The sequence below is a fragment of the Stegodyphus dumicola genome, chromosome 9, assembly GCF_044657685.1.
Source record: "Stegodyphus dumicola isolate Sdum_Otavi_A_Nest chromosome 9, ASM4465768v1".
Taxonomy (NCBI): Eukaryota; Metazoa; Arthropoda; class Arachnida; order Araneae; family Eresidae; genus Stegodyphus; species Stegodyphus dumicola.
The window spans coordinates 95,478,682-95,493,113 of NC_140776.1; the positions used below are offsets into that span (position 1 = coordinate 95,478,682).

The 14,432-nt window shown below is 32.7% G+C and overlaps 1 protein-coding gene across 1 annotated transcript; it reads left to right on the top strand.

Annotated features, from left to right (window-relative positions):
• The first annotated feature begins 4,674 nt into the window (after positions 1–4,674).
• Positions 4,675–9,742, top strand: LOC118186968 (uncharacterized). The gene is made up of 2 exons (XM_035357131.2): positions 4,675–5,033; positions 8,611–9,742. Exons 1-2 carry the CDS (start codon positions 4,819–4,821, stop codon positions 9,401–9,403), a joined length of 1,008 nt encoding a protein of 335 aa, XP_035213022.1. The 5' UTR covers positions 4,675–4,818; the 3' UTR covers positions 9,404–9,742.
• The last annotated feature ends 4,690 nt before the right edge of the window (positions 9,743–14,432 follow it).

The window sequence follows — 14,432 nt, forward strand, 5'->3', positions numbered from 1 at the left end:
GGCCAAAACTTTCCTACTCTGTCTTCCTCGGCATATGATAATGAATGTTTTAATTTGAGAACTGTATGTCCCACCTTGTAATTAACTTCTCGCCTTTTCCTGTCTTAGTATGGCATTTGTTTTTCCCTTGTTATATCTACATTTCATATAGCTTCATCTGTAATTTTTTGTATATCATACATTTTACATTCTGGAGTTCTCTTCTGAATAAAAAGCAATTTATCCTGTGGGATAATTAGTTTTCTTCCTAGAAATAATTTTGCTGAATTATTCCCTTTCGTGTAAAGTTACCTGACCTTAAGGCAAATGCTAACTCACTGACACAGATATCCCAGCTTTATTATAGATTTTCACGTAGCATCGTATAATTTTAACTATTTACTTACTGACCCGCTCCACTATGTTTTATTGCTGCAATAAGCCACCATTAATTTGGGCTTTCATATTAATTTGGAAAAGAATCTGACAAGCGTTTAGCCGAGAGTGGTCTTAGGAGACTATTTCTACCCATTTAGAAAAACGATCTACGATAAAGAGTAATTGAAAAAAAAATAGCCTTTATACTATTTAGATTCTCAGCCGGGCTATAATTAATATCGATATTTAGCTGGCACATATGGCATGACCTGACATATGCATTTACAGACCTTTGCAATTGCGTAAAGCATACCACAACTCGAACTCGTTGTACTGTTTTCCTTAATCCAAGTGCGACGCAAATTAGCGAATCATGTAATTCTTGTAAGATGTTTAACCTTAAGCTAAACCTTTTCGATGTTTAACCTTAAACTAAACCTTTTAGATATTTAACCTAGAACAAATTTGAGTTTCGAGTCGGAGATAACTCGACTCTAAACTGAAATTTGCTTAACGGCTCTGAAGCAAGTTTGGTTCTATCTTTCGGTGATGAGTAACGGGATTTGAAAACGAGTAAATGTTTTTAATCCTTCAAATGTATAGGTGTTTCTGGATCTCCCAATGCATTTATACCAACTAGAAACCTGTCCTCTAAAGGCGACAGTTGCAGATGTGACTTTTTGTGCTCTTGGTAACGGACACAGTACAAATGCGAGTAAGTTACCGATGTTTTTCCATCGAAAGTCACTGAATGTGAAATGGCAGCCCGCAATGGATCTGCAATAAATCCAAATCCTTCCATGGAATTAACTGCTGCCAGTAAAGCTTGCGGCGTTAAACGGTCAGAATAAACGCAGAAATTTTTTGAAAGATGATTCTTACAGATGTTCGAGAGCCAGTATAGTATACAGCCTCAAATAGACCTTCTTTAGAAACATAAACGAGACTCAAGTTGAAGCTAAGCAAATTATTGCTATATTTTGTACGAAGATGGAAAAACGTAAGAAAGGTGTAAAAGACTCTTAATAGAAGGCATTTCTTGTACTTACGAAACCAGCCAACATTTATGGTGTAGCTCAAAAGTAATGAATTCAAATTTAACTAAATTGCAAGTTAGCCAAAGTTTACACAGACTAAATACCGTGCAGATTGCATCAGACCCGGGACAAGCCAAATGGAGAGAAAAACGAAACGCAGCAAATAGACAGCTTTCGAAGAATTTTAACCAGTAATGTGGCCAGCGGCGGAATCAGAGGAACATGCTCTGATTCAACAATCTAAAACATTTGCATTCTTTCAGGAAACGGAAAAGGAAAAAGCCAATATTGCTTAATATACCAAAAAAATTTGTTAGATAAAAAATAAATAAATTCTTACAAGTTTTGTGTTGATGCTTTCTTTAATCATTGTTTCATCTCATTCTCGCTCATTCCAGAGTATTTGGCAAATTTCATGGCAAGTGCCGTAATTTTAAATGAGAGGAACATTGTAACTTATATTATTCTCAGTAGAAGTTTGCCCGTCGGTGCAGATGCTTGCCTGTAGAGTTCCGCGTACGAGTCTAAAATATAATTCGAATTGTAATGTAGTCACAATTGTAGAAAGTGATGCTTTTATATGTCCGTCACAGTTGGTGTTTTAGCTTTATATAGAGTTATTGGAATTGTAACTATTCAATATCTATTAGATTTCCAGCAAGTAGCTGTCCATGAGATGTTGAATAACTTGCATCGTATTATTTTTAGTGAGAATTTTTAGCAGTTGTAGAGAGTAAACATTTAAGTTAATCTTTGTATTTGAATCGTATTTTGCGTCTACCGTAAGCCATAAGTCGAGCCTGTAAGTCACCAATACATAGAGTAATTTCTAAAGGTCTTTCAATTAGATACAAGTAGTTTAATTAAGTTTAACAGCAAAACGTTAGACAACTAGATTACCAACTAAAAGACAGAAGCCCTTAGTTATTATAACTTAGCAGAAAGTGTGTGAAGAATGGTTATCAAACAAAACATTTAAAACAGCATTCTGGTGCCTTTCTGATATTACTGATAAGAATGTATCCAGTTGAATAATTGCTCATAACACTAAAGTTTCAAAAATGCTTCTTGACTCCGAAAAGTTGTATGCAGATTTTATTTTAAAGCCTCTGTTAATTACAGAAAATAATAATATAAAAAAATGTGAAAAAATTAGTTTTCTGCAGTTCCTGAAATTGAAGATCTCTGAAATAACTCATTACTGTTTGTTATTCTTGTTTTTAAAGACATATGTGTATGATTTGAATTTCCATTGTGCAATATCTGGCATTCGATTAAAATCAGTTTCTCTGTTTTTACTTTGCGTTCTGCATTGTTATCATTTTTTTTATCATTTTATCACTATCTCTTGAACTTTACGCTGCCATTAGTCATAAGCGACTTCAAGGAAAAATTATGCCGCCGGGAATTTACCGAAAAACACCTGTTCGACAAACGTATGCCCATATTCTTTCAAATGTATTCTGAAAGCAGTAAATATAATTTCCGGTCAAAAAGCAAAATTCCTTTCTTCACTGTGAGGTAATCCGGGATGAGGCATTTATGTGTTAGTTAAATTATTATTGAACTTGGTGTTTGAAGCACGTTTCAAAGGTGCGGTTAGATTCTAATGTTAGGTTTAAATTTATTGAAGTAAAAGGCATTTTTTATGTATCATATGAAATATTAGTATTATTTATGTATTATCACATCATATCGTCATCGCATTGTCCTTTGATTATTGAATATTTCCGATTCATCTACAAACTCACTGGAAAATTATATAAATCTTAAATTATCTCGAATATTGTGAATATATCCTCAGAAATATTTTTAGCCAAAAAGAAGCAAATTATGCGACGTTCTGTTAAAAGGCCCATCATGAACAGGCTGCCGAGTCACTGAAGAAGCCTTCTGGAAAATTGACACTGCATTCCTTAACTAATTAGTAATATTATATCAAATTCTATATTTACACAGTTTGGGTACGCAAAAGAATTCCATGTTTGGAATAAAATTTCACTACTAGCAGTCTGTTATAATTCTTGTTATTGTATTTACTGACTTTATCATAATTACATTATAAATTAAACAGCTCTGTTATTTATCTCAGAGAACACGCATCTATTTTTCAACATAATACGAAGGAGCATCGAGAGACGACATCTTAAGAAATGATTTCAAATGAAAGAAGACAAAAAAGAGCCCGTGATTTAGCATTGTGTGGATGAGAGTAAGAATCAGGATTATACATGTGTGCATTCTTTCACATTTCTACGTACATGTTAGAAATGAGATGCACGAGGTATAACAGATTTAAAATGTTATCTTAGTCAAAACAAACAAAATATTAAAATTACCATTTTAGAATTATTTTAAAGTTAAACGTTAATTTATCACATTATTTTTAGACCAAAGGAAGGGCTATTAGTCTCGAAATCCCATTTTGCATCGAATCACTCTAAACGGCTGTATCACTTTTCGTACTGTTCCTACCAATTATTATCGCCTTGTATTATACTTAAAGAAATTAAATAATTAAGAGTTTGCATGAATGAATGTATGTATGCATCTCGCATTGTGAAAAATAACGATACGTAGAGCAATCCAATTTTTAATAACATAGTCCTCCACTCGATTATGGGCACCTGGAAGCTCAAATCTTGAATTTCGAATTTGTTTTATTATATATTTCATACCTTTTAAACTTTAATGAATTTTTGATTAAGAAACCCAACGATTTCAAAGTGAGCAGTGGCAACACACTGCACGGAATAAAATATTTTTGTTTCCAGCGGCAAGACTGTCTATCAGAAATTCTAAAGATAGTCTAGTTTAAATATTATTACCTCAAAGGAACGTTAGCCCAAATGGCAACGAAACGTGTTTGTAAATGAAAAAAAAAAAAAAAAAAAAAAAAAAAAAAAAAAAACCTTTAGGGGTAATATAAAATCTGAAAGCTTTCAGTTTTTTTTTTTTTTTTAATTTTTTTTTTTAATTTTAATTTTCTTTTAGAAAGGTCTTTCGATAAGATTTATATTTGCATGAACTTTTACTTTTTAGTTTGTGATATAAAACCTTATACATCGTACTAAAATTCAAAATACTGTTCTGACGCAATCCATGAAACAGTTACACGTTCAATAAATAATATAACAAACATAATCTGCTTTTAGTGAAATCACTTGAAATGTTATTTTATCTTTGTTAACTTATCTTTACTTCTTTACTTCTAGTTTCACTTATGCAGAAACTGAAAATTTATGAACTGTTTGCGGTATCAATTTGTCAGGTGATAATGTTATGAAGATCAGCGTTGTAGAGCTTCCATTGATATTCTTATCGGAAAGACAAAAAGTTATAAAACCACAATCCTCTGTGATAACTGTGCATAACTCGTTAAAATATTAACAGAATATTTGCAAAAATCTATCAATTATCAAATATGGATAGATGGAATATCTCGTTAAATTCTGCAACGGAATATTGTTTTCAACCGTTGCCTGCTACAGAAGGTGATCGGCAGAGCATAGAAATTCCAATAGAAAAGATGTTTGACAGGCTGCTTCTTCATCCGGGCCTTCAGACTATCTTTCCAGTCTCCGAGAATCGTGATGTGATAATAAACATAACGCGAGGTGCTTTGATGAGTCTCATAAGGTAAGTTTCCTACTCCATTTCTGACTTTCAATATCTGGCATAGAATGCATTCAAAAATGATGTTAATATAAGCGAATATTAACTGCGATGAAATATGAATTATGTCAGGTTTACTTGACAATGGTTAATTTTGATTCAAATAGTGCTAAATATAATTTTATAGAAAAATAAAAATAAGGAATATCAAATAAGCCAATATATATCTGAATTTAAGCATTAAATAATGTATTTGAAAAACAAATTTCCTTATATGATCGAAATGAAACCTTAGAAAGTTCTCGCGTTCCTTTCAGTGTGAAAGTTTACTCTGCAAACTTGTAAAATTCATAAATTTTCTGTCTAATGGATTTCAAATCTCAAATTCCAAATTTCTGTCTAATGGATTCTTAAGCTCATTTCAATGGTAAACGTTCTGATCATATAGCTACGTCTGTTTTCTGACAAGGAGTTTTATCATTCTAATTCACTTATTTTGCGTCATTTATATAAAATTTCGGTTTTGCACTTAATTTAACCTTTTTTGTTTAAAAACTTGTATTAAAACATGCAATATGGCGAAATGCCATTAGTAAACAGGAAAGTCTTTTTAAAAATTAATAGCTCACTGCCAAATTACATAAACCTTAGTCAAAGTTGCTCTCAGATTACGGAAAATTTTCTATCTTGTGTTTCTTTGAAGATTAAACGAATGAGAAAAAATATAAAGAACTTCAAAAAATCTTTAATTAAATATCTGTCTTAATAATTATTCTTTTATTAATAATCATTTATTGTCTTACATGATATAAAACGATGTATTGCTGTAAGAATATTATTCTTTTTTATTCTCCAAGAAAAATGAGATGGCTTAGATCAGTTGCTTCAAACTGGTGGCCCGGGAAACATAAGCGTCCCTCGAAGCAATTTTATGCTACCCGCGAACACAATTCAGTTATGCATTTGGTTGCAAATAAGATGTTGGGAAAATATAAGGATTTTATTTATTTGAAATTCAAATTTATATTATTTGCATTACTATCAAAAATGAACGCGGGTAACTGAACAGAACATATGTACACCGAGCTAAATAATTTACAATGTGATATAAAATATATTCAAATATTTGAAGATACAGATTTGTTTAACTTATATTCGTGCTTATGTGTTAAATGTAAGTACGTTCAGTTACGAATTTTTGCACTTAGAATAATCGCTTTGTTTGGAAATGCATTTATATGCAAAATGCTTTTTTTCATAGTTGAAAATTATTAAGGAAAGAACCCGATTTGTTAGCAGCTACGGTTCGTGATGTAGATAATTTTTAGTAATTTTCCTTCAGCGCAAGGGTATTATGAAAACGAATTTTGTATTTAAATACAAAAATTTATAATTATTTATGTAAAATCATATGTATTTTAATTTGCGTGTTGAAGAAATTTTAATAAACAAGAGAAAGAGATTAGGTTGTCATGATTTATTCTCAAGTTTTGTCTCACTTGAAAAGTTTTCTCTTATAATTAAGAAAGTTTTCACAATGTTATTATTTTTAGTTTAAAGTAAGTTATTTAAAATTAATTAATAATATTAGAATTATTTAAAATTAGTCTGCAGTATTAATATATAAATTTCAAGATATGTGAATCCCAAGATGTAACTAGAAAGATTTCTTGCGAATAGCAAATTTTAGATTTCAGACAGAAAATAAATATAAATTTGAATTTTTCGTTCTTGTTATTATTATCGTTGGATCTTTGATGAATATTTAGTAATCGGAATCTAAAATTTAGATATTTTGTTTTATTTTGCTGATAAAAAACGTCCATTTTGTCAATAATAATAATAATAAAAAAAAAAAAATCTAGCTCGCCAGCTGTTTTTAGATCGTACACTCGATTTGCTGTAAATTTGAGTTTGAGATCACTTTACAACACACTATTAAACATACTACACGCATTTTCAAAGTATATGGTTTACATGAAAGATTCATCGAGTTTTACAACACCGTGTTTCAACAACTGTTAGAAATGCGAATGATGCATAAAACGTTAAATTTAATTTTGCGTGACTACTTCAATGGAAACTCAATGGGTTGGATTGGGCGATGAACTGAAGTTGATTTAGAGCCATTTCTATAGTCACCGCAATCTCCAAACTTCCTCGGTTTGTGATTTCATTCTTTGGAGGTTTGTTAAAAATTTGTTTTACATGTCCCCTTGTGAACTCTAGATGAGATCAAAAATCTTATTGCCAATGCATATACTAGTAGTAGCCCAGATCTATAAGGTAGATCTGCTACTACAAGTATACATATACTAGTAGTAGCAGATCGAACCCGAATACCGATAGACGTGTGTCGTGTGACGTGAGGAAACCATACTGAAAATTTATGATAATATGAAGAAAAACTTGAGTACTTGATACTTATTCTCCTATATAGTTCATGGTTCCATGTTTAACATATTTTTTGAAACATATAATTTCCTGTATATTCGTGTTTTCCTTTACATATGTTTTCCTGTTATCATCCCGTATATTTCCGTACTCAATAAACACAATTCATTTAAAGTGAGATATTTATTTTTATAAAACTTGAGAATGAAAATGATTTTAATCAGTTAATGTAATTTCATAAAAATATTTACATTCAAATTAGATACATCATGGATTATATTCATTTATGTTAAATTAATGAAATTGCAATAATATAAAAAAACTGCGTTTTTTGCTGTTAATTCGCTTAGTTTGTTATTCAACAACAACTGACAAATTAAATTTGAAAGTTGATGTTTTACTTTTTTTGCTCGGTGACAACACATTACTTTCACCGAGGCGAGTTTGTTGATTAAACGTGAAAGATAATCTTACACTTTGTGGAATGCGAACACAACTGGCGCAACGAATTTAGAAATATTTTATTTCGAACAATGGCAACACATCGCTTTTAAAGAGTTCAGTTTGTTACTCAAAAATCTATTAAATTCACGTATAAGGGGAAATAAATTTAAAAAAAAAATCAAAATTAAAAATTCGTGTTTCGAGGTGCTCATATTCAAGGATTGGACAACTTGTTTCAAAATTTGTTGGTTCTAGGTGCAGAGATTTTTCCACAATACGAGGAATACACACAAACAGATAAATACATATGTATCAGGACTTAGAAGAGATCTATCCCTGCATACGCATATCTATCTATTCTAAGTTCTATTTATCCCTACATACTTATACGCATTCACGCACGTACACAGATACAGACGCATATATACACGTATATATGCGTATAGATTTTTCATTATTTAAGAATAACAATTTATAACCAAAGGGTTTATTTTAAACATTCTTCAGAGTTCGTAGTAACTTCTCTGAAAGGCTACGACGGGAAGATTAGTCGCCTGATATTTACATGGAGCCAGAATGTAGCCCTAAAGTATATAGACACAGTACAATATGTGTAGAATAATCAGAAACTGTATGCTTTCTATTCTATTATATTTAATTTTATATAAAAATTTCTGCTTAAAGACTATTAACAGTTGTTGTGAAGAATTTCTTATTGTGATTAATATAAAATATTTAAGATGTTTTAATGTTTTATTTCTAGGTTCCTTACTTCTGGGACATGTACCATTAATGGCTGGACAGACTGTCTGGTATTGTATCACACAGCTACAATGTATGATGTGAGGTATTTAAAATGCCTCTGCGAAGAATTCTTCGCTGAAAATCCTATAACTGCAGAGAACGTGCACGAAATCCATCCGTTAGCTACGCGCATGGGAATAAATCCAGTTATTCAAGCAAGCGCAAAAGTTCTGGATGAACTTTCCCGTGCACATAGAGGTTCTGTGCCTCCGTATCACTATTGTTTCGTGATAAATTCAGAATACATAGCTCCCTTGCAGTTGAAAGTGCCTTTAGGCAGTATAAAATGCAGTTGGTTCGATGGTTGTGAAGCCGATGTAGTGAATGACATTATTTTGCAATCGGCTTCAAGAAAGGGACTCTTTCACATTCTGGGAATTCAAATAAAACTGAAGCTTGATAATGCAGACGATATGTCTGCACTGAAAATCTATGTCGAAGCATCCAACGATAAAGAATACATTCGATTCCAAGAACAAAGATCCAAGATAACAAGTCTTACTCCAGTTATAAGGTTCCGGCGGAATTTATTGTTAAGACCTGAGCAGTTGGCATCGATCCATGTCACGATTCATAATATAAAGCCAAAGTATTGCTCTACGTTAAAGAAAACATGTGCTTTTCAAAGTTTCAAAGAAGGCAAACTGATAGCTACTTTTAAATCAAATCGAACTGGCTCAAACAAGAACGAAACTCGATTTTTTATAGAAAGTGTATTATATGTGAGACAATATCCAAAAGCAGTTTTATGAATGTAATTTAGGATGACTTTGCAAAGAAGTAACTTACCAGATTAAATTCAGAATACTTGTAAAATATGGTCAAAATTTCTCATTGGTTTATAATTTCCTTCTGTTAAAAACTCATAAAAATAGACTGTTTTGATTAAAATTACTGTGTTACAAAACGCTGAACACTATTTATTACTTTTGTTAAAAATTCATAAAGAGGATATCAAGTTTTGATTTGTAATTATCGTATTGCTTAACAATGAACATTATTTAGTGCTTTTGTTAATTCAAAGAAATAGAGTTTTAATTCATATTACTATATTGTATAATAATAAATATTATTTTTTGATTTTTTAACTCATAAAATAGACTCCTTTTTCTATTTATATTACTGCATTACATAGCATTCGATACTGTTTCAAACTGGAGGAAAACGAAAATATGTAAATCTAGGATTAAGTAAAACAGCAATCTTATTGTATTAAAATAATACTTTTGCCCCTGAGAAGGAGGGACCTGGGTGGGGTTCGAAATTAGCAAAGCTTTACTCAAAACGTACGCTTAAATAAGAATGTCATTTTACCTAAAATGAGTACCATGTATTATATTTGCTAAAAACTCGCAAAACATAGACAGAAAACTCAAACAAAAAAAGGTTTCATTTATATTATCGTTTTGCTATTAGAATGATCGTTTGCGGTTGAAATTGAGTATGAAAATTTATAACGTATCATTCATTTATTGACATGCAATACAGTTAAAAATATTAAAGACATGATATTTTTATCCGAATATATTTTTATTGAATCGAATTCTTTTTAACAAAAGGATGCGTAATATTATTTCTTTTGCTTAAAAGTCAGGAACTGTGCTTTATATTGATAAATTACATTGAAAAGAAATCTATCTCATAAGGAAAGCACATTGCGGTTTAAATGAAAGTATCCTTTAAATATTTCATCTATGTATTTAACTCTGTCAATTATCACTTTATTCGACTATTTTCAACTGGATGATTATGCATGTAAAAGCAAGTTAAAGTAAGAGACATAGATATTAACCTTAGTTGAAAATTATTTTCAGTTTTAGAAAAAAACTGTCTAATTCCCATATTAGGTTACTAATTCAAATACCAGCCGCAGCAAAAATAAATAAGAAAATAAATCATTCCAGAGCTTCAAGTTATTCGTTCAAAGCGCAAAACTAATATAAAAGTAAAATGGAAAATAAATAAAGAAAAAAAATTAAAAAGTTCAAATAAAAGTCTGCAGGTTTTACGTCCAAAGAGACTTTTTTTTAACATTTTGTGTGTTATTTTTATTTATTACATATCGTGTTCTTTCCCCTTAAACCATAAAATTCAGTTCAATAGCAATGTCGCAAAATAATTTTAAAATGAGCATATCTATAGAATTTCCGATACACAGTTCCGCGCGCTGGGGATAAAAAGTCCCGCCTCGTAGAGTGTTGCCATTGATCGCTTTGAAATCCTTGAATTTGTTAATCAAAAATGTTTTACAAAATATGAAATCGATAATAAAATTCTTCAAATAGAATGCAGGACTCTAACATTTGGTGGCAACAGTTTGAAACGTGAAACGGACATTTATAGTGATTCAACGCAAAATCGCAAAACGAAAATAGTCCTTCAGGGGCAAAGCCCCTTTGGACTAAAAATATTTTTGTGAAATAATCGAAATTTGTATATTAGATTGATTTTCAAGAATGATATAATAAATCCAGTTTTATATTAATGAATTAATTTTGCATCGGTTCTTTAGCACCGTTTGTCTATTGAGACAGGACCGTTTTTATCAATTAATTACTATTTAAATCCTCTCATATAATTCTTGGCATACAAAACATTTAACTGAGAAACCTGGTTATGATCCATCGCCTCAGAATAATATTTCACCTCAAACAAACATTTAATAAATATTAATATACAGGTTAATCGAATGGAAAATTAACTGAATATGGAATTCAAAACAGCAATGTATTATGATTAACATGATACATATTTCATCGCGACATAGAAAATAGCTCCAAGCATAGTTCAGATTCCATTCTATGAGCGCTTCAAGTTCCATTGCTCAAGTTCCATTGCTCAAGTTCCATGCTTCAAGTTCCATTGCTCAGCTTCTGTTCTCTCTGCTCGTCGTGGATAGCTGCAGATATACTTCGTAATAAGGTTTCCCATAGTATTTAAAAACTTTGGAGTGCGAAACATAGAATTATTGCTACCACTAGGTTGCAACTGACGCGATGACCAAATCATGCTCTCCGGGACTGAGATCTTAAATTAATTTCATAGTGCAAAGAGATTTTCAAATTGAAGGGAAAATTGTTTGTTATGTATAGTTTTTAAAGAGCTGCGGGAAAAAGTTACACTATAGTTAGTGTTTGTCTTCAATACTGTATTATATTATTCTATATTTTATTACGCTACATAATTCAGCACATTAATAGAAATTTCCAGATAATTTCAGGTGCCCAGTCAACATAAATCTCTCCGTTTGAAATCGTCGTCGCATGTGAATTTTTCTATTTCCTCTGTTGTCTAAAACCAGTTCGTTTCATCTCCAGAATGTCTTTGTAGCAACTTTGACATCAAACATGGTGGCATATTTTATACGGTGCAATTTAAAGTCTTCGATATATTAGTGAGTTACTCAAAAAAACTTCATTTTCAGGTCAAGTGAAACCTATACTGACATAGCTGAATTGACAATTTCAGAAATTCAGAGAGAGATTCACATCTGTTGTCTTAGAACAATGATTTGTATATTATATGATAGCTTTTACATCCTGTTTGTATAGTCGTAGTTCAAAGGACAGTGCAAATGCTACTCTAATTCATTCTGAACGTCTTAGTTCAAAATTATTTGACCGTGAAATCGAGACACTGATACAAAGGTACCTTTTAAAATGTGCCATCAGTCAGTAATGTGTCATCGAATGGCTAGAAATGAGCTCCTGGGAGAAACACAATGAAGAAATTCCTCTCTTCTATGAAGGCAAAAGCTTTCAAACTGATTCACTAGTTTTAGCATATTTACAAGTCCAGTTGTCAGACTGAAATTGTAAAGCTATTTTTGTTTCTTTGATACAAAATTTATATTTATGCTCATTTGTTTGAACAACAGTGCCATCACAGTAAACGTCCGTGTTTGAAGGTTACATATGGGAATAAAGACAGAAAAATCTGTTAAAAATGAACTGATAAGAATGTAATAAAAACCTGCTTGTATCTGTATACAGGTACGTGGGAATTTATACTTGTTTATGGAAAGGTATACCTATATATCCATGTAGTAAATATGTCTGCATTTATATAATATGGTATAAACACAGGTATATACATAAAGTGGAAAGAATGCGTACCCTTAAATGGGAATAAAGTATATATACACGCGTACATGTACACACACAGGCACACATATGCATTTATATATGTGTGTTTGCCTGTGGATTTATGCATGTATATATATAGATATATTTCATTAATTATATACATGTATATATATATATATAATTAATTATATACACTGGTTTGCAAAAACTAAGGACGAGACGGTTTTTTCAATATAACTTTGTACAAAAGCTTTCCAAATCAACACATTAAATACCGTTAGATCCCCAATACGTCAGGACATGAGTAATGTAAGCAACACTTACTAAAAGAGAAATCAGAGGGATAAAAAGAAGCTTTATTGAAAAAGTAGCATGGAGCGCAAAGCGACTGAAGGCCGAAACATCCCTGTGATGGGTGTCCAGCAAGAAACATCCGGTCTTTAATAGGGAATATGATCTCGCGTGACTGCTAGGTAGGTTTCACAGCGTATGCCCATGCTGAGAATGAGGGTGTCAATGAGTTGTTGAGGCATTTCTGTCCATTCGTCTTGCAGCGCCAATCGAAGCCCGGAATCGTTACTGGCGGTAAGGTACGAGCTGCCAAGCGTCTGCCTAGAAAATCCCATACATGCTCGATGGGATTGAGATCCGGAGATCGTGCCGGCCAATCCATACGTTCAATATCCTCATTCTCTAAGAGCTGTTCGGCAGCTACTATGCGATGACATGGTGCATTGTCGTCCATGAAAAGGAACTGCGGACCCATAGCGCCTCTAAAAAGACGCACATATGGAAGAAAAATCTCGTTACAATAACGGGTCCCGTTGACTGAACCTGCGTCGAAGATGTGAAGGTCTTTACGACTACCAAGTATGATGCCTCCCCAAACGAGAACACCGCCCATCTCCATACCTGTCCCTTTCAATGATGTTCGAGGGATGATTGCGTCTTCCCCACTCTCTCCAGATGAGTATGCGATGAGAATCGCTACTCAGACTGAATCTGCTCTCATCTGTAAAGAGTACTCGTCTCCATTCATTGTCTCTCCAATTCCGGTGTTCCCGGCACCACAGAGAACGCCTTCTCCGATGTTCAGGCGTTAGAGGTACACACCGTACAGGGCGTCGTGCAAACAGACCACCTGCCGCCTGTTTCTTCTGGCCTGTAAGGCAATATACCGGTCATCTGCGGGTGTGGTTCCTCGTGTACGACCACTACCAAACCCCCCGGATAGCTGTTCCCGTAGTTTGAAATTGTCTCCAAAGTCGTGAAACGATGCTGTGGGCAATTCCGAACTCTGCAGCCACACTTGTCTCACTGCGGCCTTCCTCCAACTTCCCAATGATTCGACCTCGGGTAAAAGCATCCAGATGTCGTCTAACAGATTGATTATTCGCCATTTCTCGCTGAGGCAGCAACTCGGTGTGATTTTAACTGCTATACGGCGTGCAATCTCTTTGCCAGAAATACTGATCTTACACCGACAACATGCTTTATACTACTCAGACACTCCCCCATTACGTCTACCTGCATATCTGCGCATGTACTACCGTACATCACCTTACTTAATCTCCTGATTGGTCTTTCTGTCCGTTCTGCCTCTTCGTTCAGTTGATATGCTAATTTTTCGACTTCGTCCTTAATTTTTGCACACCAGTGTATATATATATATATTCAATTATATATGTACATTATA